The 15,809-nt window shown below is 45.5% G+C and overlaps 1 protein-coding gene across 5 annotated transcripts in view; it reads left to right on the plus strand.

Annotated features, from left to right (window-relative positions):
• Positions 1-15,809, plus strand: part of ABCC8 (ATP binding cassette subfamily C member 8) — a 75,472-nt gene that overhangs the window by 10,686 nt on the left and 48,977 nt on the right. For all 5 annotated transcript variants that reach the window (XM_007174857.2, XM_028164746.2, XM_007174860.2 and 2 more), the window contains 5 exons: positions 883-1,049; positions 3,016-3,258; positions 4,149-4,337; positions 11,366-11,530; positions 14,660-14,815. In XM_007174857.2, the coding sequence (XP_007174919.1) occupies positions 883-1,049; positions 3,016-3,258; positions 4,149-4,337; positions 11,366-11,530; positions 14,660-14,815 (920 nt within the window). The remainder of the gene's footprint in view (positions 1-882; positions 1,050-3,015; positions 3,259-4,148; positions 4,338-11,365; positions 11,531-14,659; positions 14,816-15,809) is intronic.

Genomic DNA, 15,809 nt, shown 5'->3' on the forward strand with positions numbered 1-15,809 from the left:
GTCACATAGCTATGAAGTCAGAGGATCTGTGCCCAGGCGTATCTGGCTGCAGGCCCGGCTCTAACCACTGTACACACTGCCTCTCAGGACTGTGACTCATTCTTTTGTATCCCCCACTCCCCAGGCTCCCTGAGGAGCATCATCATGCCGCAGTGGACTCTGGACTTGGGGACCAGGGACCTAGGCCCTCACCCTCTCTCTGTCACTAACTTGCAGTGAGCTTGGGCGCGTCACCTCCTCTCTCTGGGCCTCAGGTTCCTCATCTGTTAAATGAAAGGGCTAGATTGAAGGACCTTTAAGATCTTCCCAGATTGGGAATTCCACAAGGAAGCCATTGTAGGGTGGAGCCTACATGCACAGGCTCCGGCACTAGGCTAGTCCACTTAATGGCTGTGTGACCTTAGATCAGTTACCAAACCTTTCTGAGCCTCGATTCCTTTGTCTGTTAAACTGAGCATGACGGCAGGACTTCCTTCACAAGGCTAATGTAAGAAATAAATGAGATAAATATAATTAAAGTGCTTATTTGGTATGGTGCCTATAACAGTTAAATTCAAGAAATAATTCCACTATTTTTCTTCTTATTTATTGTAAAGGGAAATTTGGCTGACCACTTGACTTCAAGATGATTATTATTTTTGAACATGCCTATCATGAATGTTTTAATGTATGCACAATCGTCTCAAAATTACACACTCATATATTCACACGCACGGACACCCCTTTACTCAGAAATGTGCATATTCACACCCATAACACTTGCTTGTCCACACACACCTCTTCCCTGACACACTTATTTTCTGTCCTCTTCCACACAGTTGCACACACACACATGAATACGTGCACACACATCCTCCATGCTCTCTTGTCTCTCCTCGGCAGCCCTGCTAGTCTACTGGACCTTGGCCTTCATCACCAAGACTATCAAGTTTGTCAAGTTCTACGACCACGACATCGGCTTCTCGCAGCTGCGCTTCTGCCTCACGGGGCTGCTGGTGATCCTCTACGGGATGCTGCTCCTCGTGGAGGTCAACGTCATCAGGGTGAGGGTAAGCGGGCCACTCCTGGGCTGCCACCCACCTGAGGACACACCTGGGCCAGGGCGGGGCTTCTGACCCGTTTCCTGTGCCTGGGTGTGGGTCCCCACCCTCTTCTTAGCCAAGCCCTAGAGGGAGTCAGCTTCTTTTACCTGCTCCCAAAAGGAGAGTTGAGGCCAGTGGGAAAAGTTTCAGGAGGAACATTCCATTCAGCCCAGCTGCTCTCTACCCCAGGCTCCCAGGGGGAGAGGAAGTGACAGCTGAGGCTGTAGGAGTCTGGGTTTAATCCCATAGAGAGGAAATAAAAGCTTCAGGTACTGGCTTCTCTGAGTTTGTTTGATTTTTTTTTTCTTTTTGAGGTCAGGGAGGCTTATTTTAATGTATTCATATAGTTACACACGAATGAGTAAATGTGGCAAATGTGGCTATATACATGTCTTTTGTTTTTTTATCATTTTTGCTTGCTCCCTTTCCCTCTCTGAGATTCATACCCTCCCCTCCCCCAACCTCTCTCTCCCCAGGTAACCCAGATTAACAGCCTAGTATGTGTCCTTCCATTCTTTGCTTTTATTAATATAATACCACATACTTGTATCTGTTAAGAATTTCTTCTCAACACATATAAGTATTGTTTTTTTCTTTCAATATTAGTTTTCTAAAAATGGGATCATATTATACACAGTTTTTCACAGCTTGCTTTTCTCATCTAACAGATATCCCTGGGGACTCCCTCCAAGTCTGATATGGTTAATTTAGCTTCCTTAATGGCTGCATAATATTCCATCGTGTGGATGAGCCATAATTTATTCAGCCATTACCCTAGTGATGGGCATTCACTTTGTTGCCAACTTTTTACCTTCATAAATAATGGCATATTCAACATACCTATATCTTTATGTATTGCTGCTTTTATTTCTATGGGAGAGAATCCAAGGAGTGGAGTTACTGGCTCAAAGGGTCTGTGTATTTTATTTTATTTTATTTTATTTTATTTTATTTTATTTTTTTTTTAAAGGGAATTTTTTTTTTTTTTTTTTTTTTTTGGCTGTGTTGGGTCTTCATTTCTGTGCGAGGGCTTTCTCTAGCTGCGGCAAGCAGGGGCCACTCTTCATCGCAGTGCGCGGTCCTCTCGCTATCGCGGCCTCTCTTGTTGCGGAGCACAGGCTCCAGACGCGCAGGCTCAGTAGTTGTGGCTCACGGGCCCAGTTGCTCCGCGGCATGTGGGATCCTCCCAGAGCACGGCTCGAACCCGAGTCCCCTGCATTGGCAGGCAGACTCTCAACCACTGCGCCACCAGGGAAGCCCTGTGTATTTTAAATGTTAATCGATGCTGCAGGTTACCTTCCAGAAATGCTGTAACCTACCAGCAATGAATCAGAAAGCGCTTTCCCTTTCTCCAACCAGCAAGGGGGGCTATAGCCATTTCTAATTTGCGCCAGTCTGATGAGCAAAAAGTGCTACTTTAATCTGCATTCTCTGACTCCTCTGCTTTAGTTGGTGATTTGCAGCCTATAGAGGCTTCTATATTCCCTACCTCCACTGACCCTCACATCATCCCCTTTTTAGATGAGGAGACACTTTAGATGAGATGTGTCCAAAGACGCCTTGCTAGTAAGCGGAGGAGGCAGGATTCAAACCGAGGTCTGCATGGCTCCACATTCTGCAAACCCTACATGAAACACAATGGCATCTTCAGAATTGTAGGAGAAGATGGTATATGGGAGATTCCTGCTCCTCCCCAACCCAACCCAACCCAGGGGATTCAGAGGGGCCCTCGATGAAGAGTTATGAGTCAGGAGGCCCTGGCACTGGTAGCCAAGAGAAGTTGGGGGATCCTTTTCCTGGGAATAGGCAAACGATGGCCCCATCTATTAGAGGTCAAGGGTGGGATGTCACAACTCCAGATCTTTGCTGAGGCAGAATGGAGGGTGGTGAGAAGTTGCACTTACCCATCCCCAGTGACCCATGTGCCCTACAGAGATACATCTTCTTCAAGATGCCGAGGGAAGTGAAGCCCCCAGAGGACCTGCAGGACCTGGGGGTGCGCTTCCTGCAGCCCTTCGTGAACCTGCTGTCCAAAGGCACCTACTGGTGGATGAACGCCTTCATCAAGACTGCCCACAAGAAGCCCATTGATCTCCGAGCCATTGGAAAGCTGCCCATCGCCATGAGGGCCCTCACCAACTACCAGCGGCTCTGCGAGGCCTTCGATGCCCAGGCGGTCAGTGGGGGCATGGCCACACCATCCATTCCCTGTCCTCTGGTTTAGAGTCACAGATGGGGACATCAGAAAGTATCAGGTCAAACCCTTGATGGGACAGTGGGGAAACTGAGTCCCAGTGAGAGGAAGAGGCTTGCCCTAAGTCACACAGTGAACCAGGGACAAGTCCAAGACCAAAGACTCATAGGACAGTCACAGCTGGAATGACCCTCACAGTTTAGCTCATCTGGTCTAACAGTTTCATTGTCCATGTGGGGAAACTGAGGCCCTGAAGGGCGGTACTGATTTCCCATGGCCTGTGCTCTTCCTTTTGGAGCTCAGTGACTGTAAAGGTGGGAATTTTCACCCATTTGGAGAGCAGGGGCATTAGTAGCCTGATCCTTACAATAACTCTATGATTTGGACCAGGCAGGCATCTCTCCAAATCACTGATGAGGAAACTGAGGCCCTGAGAAAGGCTGTGACCTCCCCAGAGCTGGCCCACAGCTGGTGGGTAGTAGAGCCAGTTGCCTAACTCCCAGTCCAGTGCCCCTTCGCTGCTTCTGCCCTAGCATCAAGGGGAGACGCTGAGGCAGACACAGTGGCACTGGACTGGCATACATTACTCCCTCATTACAGTGCTGTGCTCACCACGTAGTCCCTGACCAGCTGTGTGACCTTGATCCATCATCTGGCCTCAGTTTCCCCATCTGGACCATGTTGGGTCCCCGTATGGACCCACACAACCACACGCTTGGTGTTTCCATAATTTCTTCCTGGAGTTCACCTTTTTGCAGCAGATGCCACTGGGTTTCCCCAGGCAGCAGGAGCCAGGAGCTCCCTGGGAGGCTGGGCCCTGCTGTGAATGGGCCCTCAGCCACTCTGACCTGGCCATGGGTCTCTCTGGGCAGCGGAAGGACATCCAAAGCACACAGGGTGCCCGAGCCATCTGGCAGGCCCTCTGCCATGCCTTCGGGAGGCGCCTGGTCCTCAGCAGCACTTTCCGCATCTTGGCTGACCTGCTGGGCTTCGCCGGGCCACTGTGCATCTTTGGAATCGTGGACCACCTCGGGAAGGAGAATCACGTCTTCCAGCCCAAGGTAGGCCACCCAGGGGTAGAGCAGGGCACCCTTTGCAAGGCTTTCACTCACGGATGAGAAAGGGCAAGAGGCCGATGTGTGTGATCTGTGGCTGCACCGGGGCAGCTCCTTACCATGCACAGACCCTTAGCCATATCCCCCTCTAGGAGATGCTCTGCATCTGGTCAACAGAAACGTTAGAAGGCAAGCTTGTGCCCCTAGAGGATTTATGGCACTCTGCTCTTTTCACCATACCATAATCACCATAATACCTCTCTCAGTTATGTCATCATTCAGAAAGTTGCAGGAAGTGCATGTGTTTATCCAGTGTCTAGAGCTTCTATTTGTTAGCTTTTAGTTCATGTCATCTTAACAGACTCTAAATAACTTTTCGCGAATCTATCTTCTTCGGTTTTGTATATGCACAGCACTCAATGTTCGGCAGGGCCATTTTGGTGGCGCTGTTGGGGGGAGGAGAGTGGGAAACCTCCGTGTGTAGGGCTTTTTCTCCCTCCGCTCCAAATTTTATTAAAAGCTGCCCCAGTTTTATTAATATGTTAGACTTGCCCATTAAAATTTCTTTTTAAAAAAGAGTTCCATGTCTTTAAAATATTTGAAACCCATTGGACTAGATGCTATCCAATGGCCTTTCCAGCTCTAAAGATGCTACAGACTGAAATTTGTTCAGACAACAGAGACAGAAAATCGTTCTGGGGTTTATTTTCCTTTCTTGGGGCAATAGCATCCACTCTGGGGGTGAGGGTGGAGTACTTAATTCTTCCATCTGTTTCTTTGCTGCCACTTAGGTTTAGATGGTCACGAAACGGAAAACTTTTCACCTCTAATAAAATTCAGAGTCTTATTTTCTCAGCAGGAACATCATTATAACCTTTTAACCACAAACAGACAGTCCAAAAATGATGCAGGGAATTACTAATTAGGGATCTGACTACTAATTTACGACTCTCCCTTGTGTAATGCTATTCATCTCGTGGGCTCCAAAATTGCAGATACCATTTAATCCTCAGGAGGGTCATATGAATTTTTTCCAGAGATATAATTAATCAGCTGAGTACTTTTGGCCGGGAATATGAGACACTCCAAGTCTGTTTGTCTGATTTACTCAGCAAATGATTATTGAACCCTACCATGTGCCAGACCTGGGTTAGGCTGTGAGAGTATAGAGGCAATGGTTACGATGAGGAGGATTAACAATAATAACAACCATTTATTGACTGCTTAATACATGCCTGGCTGTGTGCAGAAGTTATCCATGTGTTATCTCATTTAATCCCTAAAACAGCCCTTTAGGGTAAGTTTTTTTTTGTAACAGATTTATTGAGATATAATTCACATAACCATACAATTTATAAGGTAGGTATTTTAATCCCCATTTTACAGATGAGGAACTTGAGGCTCAAAGAGGTTAAGTAACTTTTCCTAGGATCTCTCAGCTAGTTAATGACAGAGTCAGGATTTGAAACCAAGTCTCTTTCACTCCATAGTCTGGGCATTTACAATCATGATGCTAAATTGATTATTATTATCAAGCCATCACTGCTGGCTCCAAGGATTGGAGGAGAGGCCAATGAAGGAGAGAGAAATCTAAATAAAATATTTTTATACCATGTGTTAAATACTACTACTCGGAAATAGATACAAGGAACTATGGGAAGAAGGAGTGACTAACTCAGCCAGTGATCATGACAGCTTCATAGAGGAGAGGGTATTTGAATGGGGCCTTGACAGATGCATAGGAGTTGGCTAGGCTAAGATGGGTAGATTTCTTGTTCAATCAAGAATGTGAGGACTATTAACTTTGAAATAAATTTTATGAAAACTTTACTTCACAATTTTTTCGCTTTTAGAAAATGCTTCTATAATGTGTCAATTTCTTAAAAAAATAAACTTGAGAAAGCCTAAAAAAAAAAAAAAAACTTTGAGGACTCTTTTTGCTTATTTAGACTTCAGTGGCTTTTGAGCCGCTGAGCTTTATTTGGCCCCAAAAAAGGGGGGAAGAGACTGCTTCTCTTGTCCACAGGAGTGTCACCTTCAGGTTCAGTCTGACCTTAGGTGACCCCCAAATACTCCACATTGATAAAACTGCAGCAGCATGGAGCCAGTTGTTAATATTAGGGGGAAGTGACACCAGCCAGAGCCCTTATCAACTTGTCCACATCGTCTTCTTCTTCCTATGTTTCCCAAAACTCTTATGCCAGTCTCCTAAGAACTCTGAGGGCGGATGTGTCAAAGAGATGGTGAGAACAACACTTAGAATATTAGTTCATCTGAATGTTAGCTTTGCCTTCTCTTTTCTCTTTGTTTATACACAAACCCTGAGATTTGCTGCCCTCTCATTGGAACGCTCTTGTCTCAGTTACTTGTTGGCACATAAATCGCCGAGACAGGTGGCCCTGCCTCAGTGGCAGCAGGCCTTATCAAATTTAATATTTGTTCCCTGCAGCCCAAATACAATCAGCAAATTACAGACATAGAAACGAGAGTTGAAAGTAAATATAGTCTCCAGTGTCAGCAACAAAGAGTCCTCAATCGTGTGGTTGCTTGGGATATGGCTTAATTCTCATTTGGGCTTCTGGGCCCAGAAAGTAGGGGAAAGGGGTCATTTATTAAAGTTACTTGGTTCACCCCCCTACCTCCCGGCAGGCAGCTCTAACCCAGAGAGACAGGTGCTATTCTGGTCTTTATGAACAAAGAAGGAAGCTCTCTAGCTACACGTCACAGTGTTTAACAACCCTCTCAGTGAGAAAGCCCTTCTTTCCGCTCAGCCTGAATCCATCCTGCTGCAGTCAGCACAGCCGGGCACCCATTGTTTACTCTATTATCAGTGGCTGCCCTGTCCTCTCTTCCCTCGCCAGGATACTCACACTTGACAAGAATCATACCGCCCTTGGCATCTTCAAGGACAAGCATTTCTTATCTCTTCTTTTATTGCTGGAAGTGTCATATAGCCTGCTAGGTCTTTGGCACTCCTGTCCCCCTGCCACTCCCCAGGGAAAGCTGGGACCCAGGCTGTGCACAGCCCACAGTAGATCTCTTTCCAGCCCCCTCTCTCACCCAACCCCCACCAACAATCTGTCACCTTCCACGGATGCCTCTGATCTGTCAGGGGGACAAGGATTTATGAAAAACTGCTGGCATCTGAAACCTGCCAGCACTGCTCTAGGCTGTGAGCTGAGCAGAGAAAAAAAGAAAGAACAGTCTGGGTTTGATCTCAGGGCCAAAGCTTCAAATGGCCTCTAAACCTCAGTGGGAGTCATGTGTAGGTTAGTGAGTGTGTGTCGTTTCTGAATGAGTTCTCCTGAGACCTGCTTATGAGTCTATGCGTATGTCCTTCTGTTTGTCCCTGTGTCTCTTGGTATGTCTCTTTCTGTGTATACCTGTGTTCCCATTTGGATGCCTATATTTGTGGCTATCACTGTGGGTACTTTGAGAACTTATATGCATTTCTGTGATTTTGTGATGTCAGCGTGTGGGTTGGTCTCTTTACGACAATGCCCATGAGCTGCTCTGGTCTGGCGTGCGTCACTAACCCCCTCTCAGCTGCCAAGATGCATCTCCAATGTCACCTCCTCCAGGAAGCCTTCCTCTGGTTGAATTAGATACTCCTCTTCTGTGCTCCCATAATATCCTATGCTTGCACCATCAAAGCACCCCTTTTCTTTTTCCTCAACTTGACCCTGAGTCTCCTAAGACAGGACCTGCATTGTCTGACCTCTGTGTGCCGAGCTCCATGCCTGACACCCAGGAGGCACAGGAGAAATGATTCTTCAATGAATAATGCAGATGTTACTGTTACTGCTTACACTTACTAAAAAAATTTTTTACCTACATTGTTACATTGGATTCTCATAACAACTCTCTGAAGTAGAAACCCTTAATGGCCTCAATTTACAGGTAAGGAAACTGAAGCTCAGAGAGGTTGAGGAACTTACTAAGGACATAGTAGCTAACCTAATGAGTCAGAGCTCAGACTCAGATATGGCTAACCTCAAAGTCTAAGCTCTAAACCACGATGTCAAATGGTTGTGGATGGCTGGGTGGGTGCCTTGGTCTGTGAGTGATCAAAGACAGTTCTCAGTGTTTTTACCCAGGGCCTCCCAGAACTGGGACCTACAAGCAATTCACTTTTTGGCCCTTGCCAAAATTGGAAGCAAGATCCCAAGTGTCTCCCTCTCCTTTAAGCTCCAGAGAACAAGGGAAAGGAGCCTTTCCAGTCATACCTCTGGCCAGGCAGGAGCAACGGGAGTCAGACCTGTAGAATCAAGAGTCCTGGGTGCTAGGCCTACCTCTGCAACAAGCTCCCTCTGCGCTCTTCAGCAGTCACTTACATTCTGCAGGCCTCTGTTGGCTCGACTGTAAAATGGGGAAATGTATAGCTTCTATAAAAAGTAGATGGGGGATGAAGATCATATGCATTGATTAATTTAAAATATATTTATTGAGCGCTACTGGGGAAACCCCTGGAAACAAACACAATTTCCTCCCTGAGAGCTTGTGAAAATGTGAGACAAGGGCATCTGATCTTCCAAAGCATTTACCACCTGCCAAATGTCAACTTGTAAGTCCTTGGCCTTTTCTCTCCAGTCTTCAAGGTGCTGGGCAATGCCAGTGCTCTCACAGCCATTTGAAGCTTCCCAAGGCCTGCCTTCCTTGGGCAGCATCCTGGGCCTCTTTGGCTAGTCTAGAACCCACTTCTTAATCAAAATGTAGCTGTTCTGGCCTCCATCTCTTTTACGCTGTCTCTTTGAAGAGAGATCAAATAATGACCCAATCAATGACTTATACCTGCAAGCAGATTTTCATTTTAACAGGTCACAAAATTCTTGATCCAAATAAATATTATTTCTGACCGCAGGGTGTGTGTGTTGTTAGGGGAAGGGGTCAAGGCTTTGCCTTTAGACCTGAAAAAAGAGAATTTGTTGCTTTGTGAAAAATGTACAAATACTGATGAGTGCATTTAATAAATAGCACCCATAGCCTAACCAATGAGATCGGTTGATTTTTCTAGCCCTCATTCTCCAGCGTATGTGCTTTCTGATCATTGTGACACAGTGAATGAGTGTCATTCCATGCTGCTCGAGAGCTTTCATGGTAACTGGTGTTCTTGGTTGCATAGTGTTCCCATGAGTATCGTAATATACTTACCCATTCCCTGTGGTTAGATATTTACATGGGTTTTTGCACTCTCCCCCTGCTATAATCCAGAGATAGTACATCCTTGCACATACAGCTATTTCCTTATGTTAAATTATTTCCTTTGGGATAAATCCCCATGATGTGCTTTGTGGCTTTAAAATAATGGACTCTATTCTCCAGAGCTGGGTCTCTACAGAGGCTGGTAGAACAGAAGAATTCCAAGGCATGTTAAACAGGAGCAGGTTTTTCCCAAGCCTGGATGACTACATTTTTGACCCAGAACCATCCAGGTGGGCATCTTTCAGTCCCCCACAAGTCACAAGCTTGTAGCTGACAGTAGGAGACTCAAGGTCAAAAGACTGGATGAGGCTTAAGTAGTGGATCTACGGTAGTGATTTTGGCATCACACAGGTTCATGTTCACGTGTTTTCCTTTATCAGCATGTGACCTTGAGCCAGCCATTTAACCATGCTGAAACTCCATTTCCTCATGTGTAAAATTGGGCTAATAATGGTACTCTTCTCATTGCGTATTGTGCGCATTGCACCTGGTAAATATTGTATCCTGCCCCTTGCTTCCCTGTAAGGTCAGGTTCTTAAGCCACATGGCCTAGTTTTAAGGTCCATTTTGCTGCTTCCAGCCATCCCCACCCTCTCCCTTCTCCCTTCTCCCTTCCCCTGTTGTACTTTAACAAATGAGACAGAGTCAGGGGCTTCAGGTGTCAGTAGGACCCCCTTCTAAGAGACCTCACTTCTCCCTATATCTGCTTCCTGCTGTTCCCCAAAAGGGAGAGACCCCATCCCACAGAGGAAGGGCCATACAGTTGTAACTAGGACCAGCTCCATGGAGCTGTGAGGGCTGGTTAAAGGGGCTTGTTGAACCAAGAGGCAAGATCTTCTCTACCATCAGAAAGGCCTGTATCCAGGATGCAGGAATTTCTGACTCTAGGAACAGGACTCCGCTTAGAATCCTGACCCTTTCAGCCTGCTCTGGTGTGGACACGCCATCAGGCTCCCTCTCATCACTTTGTTCCCACCACTCTTTATCCCTCAGCAGCAGTTCCCACACCCTTCCAAATCACTTGCAAAGTTCAGGGCAGAGTCTCCGGAAGGGGAGAGCTATGTCTTCATGGAAACACTGATGTGGCTCTGCTGGGGAGCGATGGACTTAATCAAGATCAAAGTTTTCCCGGGAGCTGTTGATGATGAATTTAGAAACACATGCTGTTGTTCCCTGGTATCTTTAGCAATGAAGTCAAAGTGTTTCCCCCCCCCCCCCACTGCTTATCATCTGAGATCTTGCTGGAGGTGCAGGAAGCCTTACATTTAAAAGGAGGTCCCAGGAGCCCACAAGGCTGGGGCGCTTGGGTCTGAAATAGTCAATTATAGGCAATGAGTTCCCATCTTTTGCCTGGGAACACTACTGCCATGTTTTCTGCTGGTCTTTCTCCCCAGAAGTTTCTACAGTTCAGGTTGTTGGTGAATGTGGGACAAAGCCTCAGCTGATTCTGTTTTTGTAGCAGAGAACACACGTCATGGGATCTGTTCTAGCAGTTCTAGTCTTGGCTGCTCTGTGATTCGCTCTATTTATTCTTGTCCTATTCAGAGTGAGCTCCCCTGGCCTGGTGGCCACAAAGCTGAGAGTCATATTTATGGGCATGAGGTTAGAACTGGGCCACATTCTGTTCACCTAAGTTTATTGATGGAGAGAGTATGGGCAACCCTCCCTATAGTTAGAAGAATGCTAGTCTGATTTTTCACTCATAAACAGTTGCACAAGGCTTGCAAGCATGGAGGGTCCTATAATAATGGCCTCTATGGCCCAATAACAGGTACCAATGGCAGTCATTTTGCTGGCAATGACTACCACCTCTGAATTTCTCTTTCCAACAGACACAATTTCTCGGGGTTTACTTTGTCTCATCCCAAGAGTTCCTTGCTAATGCCTACGTCTTAGCCGTGCTTCTGTTCCTTGCCCTCCTACTGCAAAGGACATTTCTGCAAGCATCCTACTACGTCGCCATTGAAACTGGAATTAACTTGAGAGGAGCAATACAGGTACTTGAATGATTATTCTTTTCACTTCACAATAAGAACTGCATTATTTGTCCTCATGGACACTCAAGAATGATTCTGCTGTGAATTTATTTTCTTGTTGCCTTTTAACAGTGTTTTGAAACAATAACCATTGACAAGGCAGTGTGACATAGTGGAGAGTGCCTTGGGCTGGTCTTGGGAGATGTAGTAGTTCTAGCCCTAGTTCTGCCTTGGACTAGATCTGAGATGTCAACTGCTCAGCCTTGAATGGGATGGACATCACTAATCAATCACAGCGATTTTTCCTGCTGATTGCAAGTGCAGCCTAAGAATTCTTCTATAAATGTTGTTCCAGGGCTCTGTTACCAGACAGTCTTCTTTGGTTACAAAGAAGCATATTTGACATACCAAGACTAGATAGACTGTAAGATCTATTTGAACTCTTAAATCTGGGGTCATGACGAGAGAGACGTGTCCGGCCTGGTAAGTCCCTGGGTCTAGGTTCTTGTTCCTGTCTGCTGTGGCTTCCTTCTCAGAGTCAGTTGAAAGGATGGTCAAGGTCAGGAAGGATTCAGGGCCCCATTAGGCAAGGTGGTGATGAGCCCCAGTGTTTTCATTAGAATTTTGGTTCCACTGTTGGAATGGAGAGACCCAGTGTGATAGTGGTTTAAATAGGATAAAAGTTTGTTTTGCACATTTAGTCAGGGCTGATGCGGCAGCTATACAATCATCAGAGACCTTGGCTGCTTCTGTAATGTTGCTTTGCCAGCCTTCTTACATGACTTTGTCTCATGGTTTAATGAGACTATTGAAATTGCCACTATCGTGTCTACATTTAAACTAACAAGAAGAAAGATGGGACAATAGGAAGGAATGCTGCCTTCTTTTCAAATCATGATGCGGAAGTTGCACAGATCCTCTCCCATCCCACTGGGGAGAAATTGGCCACGTGACTATACCTAGAGAGGCTAGAAAGTGTGGTCTTTATTCTTTTTCTTTTCTTTTTTCTTTTTTTTGGCCACACCACGCGGCACGTGGGATCTTAGTTTCCCAACCAGGGATCGAACCTGTGACCCCTGCAGTGGAAGTGTGGGGTCTTAACCACTGGATCATCAGGGAAGTCCCTGGTCTTTATTCTTGACAGCCATATATGCCCTGCTAGAAATTCTTCTTACAAAAAGAAGAGAATGGACAGTGGGGGACAGCTGGCAGATTCTGCCATACCCAGCAATTCCCATGAAGTCAGCAGAACACTAGGAAGTTGTGACTAAATCCCAAAGCCAGCTCATTCTTCAGAAATTTTTCTCAGAATCATGAACATTGATTGGTCCTCTGGGAGCCAGGATCAGAGGCATTGCAGAAAAGGAACTGAGAGGAGAAGGGTATAGCCTGGGCTGGAGACTGTGTCTGGGTCCAAACTCTGGTTATCTTGGTGTAGTCCATGTGAGTGGCGCCCCCTGGAGTTGTATAGCGCACAGCTTGTGAAGCTGTCCATCTCCAGTGGTTTTTCATTTCCTCATGAATGTCATCAAGTGAGAATGGTAGAAAGATCCCAGGAAAATCTAAGACCCTCTAAGACTCATAGGGGTTCAGATCTAGGAGAACCAAGCTATTGCTAGTTCAGAAAACCTCTCTAAAATCCCAAACTCTGTCCAGACCCCTCCAGTGACAGGCAGGCATGTATCACCACAAACAGCAGCCAATTTCATAGTCAAGCAGTTTTGTAATTAAATCTACTTTCTATTTCTGTCATAAATCACACACTAGCCCAATATTTTCCAATTATACTAAAAAAGCCAAATATGTTTTTTTAATGTATTAGCATGTAATCATTTTTATTAAACTGTCTGAATCTTTTGCACGAATTCATTATGTCCCCGAAAGAAAATGCTGGCATTAATTATGGGAGCAAATTAGAAAAAAACTTCTTCCTTTCAGAGATTTACAGAAATTTATAGATAAGGGTTTATGTCTTCATGAGTTTGAGAAGAACCACAGTTCTTGCATGAAAAGTTGTGAAGCAAGATTCCTGTATTATATATAATTTTTGACATATACCAGGTTTCGGTTGTGTAATTCTCTGTATCCTGGTCTTAATAATGCTTTATTTGATAGTTTACTGTATGTTCCCACTTCACTGAAACTAGATTTATTGTTATTCTTTAAAGACAAATTGCACATAACTTAGGATGAGCATAGATCTGTCAAAAAATGTCATTGCCATTGTATTAAACCTTACCCATGGTATATATAAACTCGAAAAAGACAGAACAGGTTCATGCTTTAAGCAGACCTGACCCACGAAAAAGCCCGGTTTTACACAAAAGATGAATTAAGGGCTGGGAATCCACCTTGCAACAGAATGCACAGTAGAATTTCATTCAAGAGCAGGCATCCCTAAAAGGAATGCATTTTTCCTTGTTTAAGGGCACAGAGCCTGACAATTGCCATCTTTCTGGGAGGCAAGATCACTGCGCACATAGAGCTTTTAGGTTCGGAGTTCACAGGGAGCCATTACCATGGCTGCTCCCCATCTACCCTGGGGAAGTAGAACAAGGTCCTTGGGGTGGCCAGACTCCGGACGGTGCTGGGGCTGATCGACATAAGCATTTGTCTCACAGAAGACCTTCCCAGGCTGAATCCTTGTTTTATTTAAAGGCTCAATTAAGACAGGACTTGGCCCCAGAGCATACCCACTTTCCCGGTTGAAGAAGCCGCATTAAAACAGATGGCTGCCACCCTTCATCATTTTTATGGCTCTAAAGTGTGTTCTCCACGGACCTCCGGTAAATCAAGAATACAACTGGACGTGAAAATCTGCTTTTAAGATTTAAAAGCTAATTAAGTCCTGTCTCCAAGGGAAGGGCCTTGCTTGCTGGGGAAGTAGCTTGTCATGCTAGCACAGATTCCTCACGTGAATGCTGCCTCTCTGACTTGCTTGAACTATAGTCAAAGCCCTTTACCTCTCTGAGCCTTAGTTACTCCATGTGTAAAACTGGAACAATCACGCAGTGCCCTTTACAGAGCTGCTCTGGGGCTCCATGGGGGAATGTCTGAGAAGCCCCTTGCACTTTAGAGACACATGGCACCTGGGGTGGTGATTAGGATGTTGATGATGACAAATGTGAAATACTCTGCTCTCATTTCCAGACCAAAATTTACAATAAAATTATGCACCTGTCCACCTCCAACCTATCCATGGGGGAAATGACTGCCGGGCAGATCTGTAACCTGGTAGCCATCGACACCAACCAGCTCATGTGGTTTTTCTTCTTGTGCCCAAACCTCTGGGCTATGCCAGTACAGGTAAGGGATGTGTGCTTTGTTGGGGATTGGGGGACACAAAACCAGAATCCGCTGGTACATGCCCAGTGGCCAGAAGCTCACCATCTTCCATTCCTTGTTTGCCTGTACCTTCTATCCCCTTGGGGTCTGCATGAAGTGTATGCCTGGGTGTCTATACTGTCTTATACTCTGCAAGTGGTCTAGCCATCTCTCTTGATGATCAGAGAAGGCAGTGTCACTAAGACTTTTAAAATGTAACCAACCTTAAAAAAAAAAGAATAGAATAATCATGTGTGGAACACTTCCACAAACATTAAAAGTTATGTTATAGCAGAGTACTTAATTACGTTGAAAAGTGTTCACGATGTATTTTTAAGCAAAAAGAGTAAGTTAAAAATAGTACTCACAGTGTGCTTCCTGCTAAATTGGAATATACACATGTATATATTTGCACAGATTCACACAGGAAAAAAAAGGACTGAAAGTCCTCGTGGTGGGATTACAAGTGATTTTTATTTTGTTTATGTGTTTCTAAATTCTCCAATAAGCCTGTGTTAGTTTTGGAAATCTAAAACATGGCATTCCCTAAAGCCAGGCAACTTTTGGGACTGGCTCTGGAGGAGGCACATTCTCCCCCAACAGTAGAATGAGAATCCCCGGCACGGTTTACCTGACTCCTGGCCTCGTCTGCTCCATCTCTCATCTGGAGCTCTTCCACCACAGAGTCTGTGATTCCTGTCCTGTGCCTGAAGATGAATCTTCACTCTGGTGCTCAGGCCAGAAGCTGAAATCCAAGATGCATTCCCAGAGGGCCTGCAGGCTTCACGGGGGATGCCTGGTATAGCAGAAAGTGTCTGGACTTGTGTGAGGCAGGCTGATTCAAGTACTTAACCTATCTGAGCCTCGGTTTCCTCATCTGGGAAAAGAGGATGATTCCTACCTTCTGGAGGTGTTCTGATGATTCAATTAGATAATGTAAGCAAAGCACCAAGCACAGTGCCTGGCATAGAGTGGT

Source organism: Balaenoptera acutorostrata, chromosome 9 (genome assembly GCF_949987535.1).
Source record: "Balaenoptera acutorostrata chromosome 9, mBalAcu1.1, whole genome shotgun sequence".
NCBI classification, from domain to species: Eukaryota; Metazoa; Chordata; class Mammalia; order Artiodactyla; family Balaenopteridae; genus Balaenoptera; species Balaenoptera acutorostrata.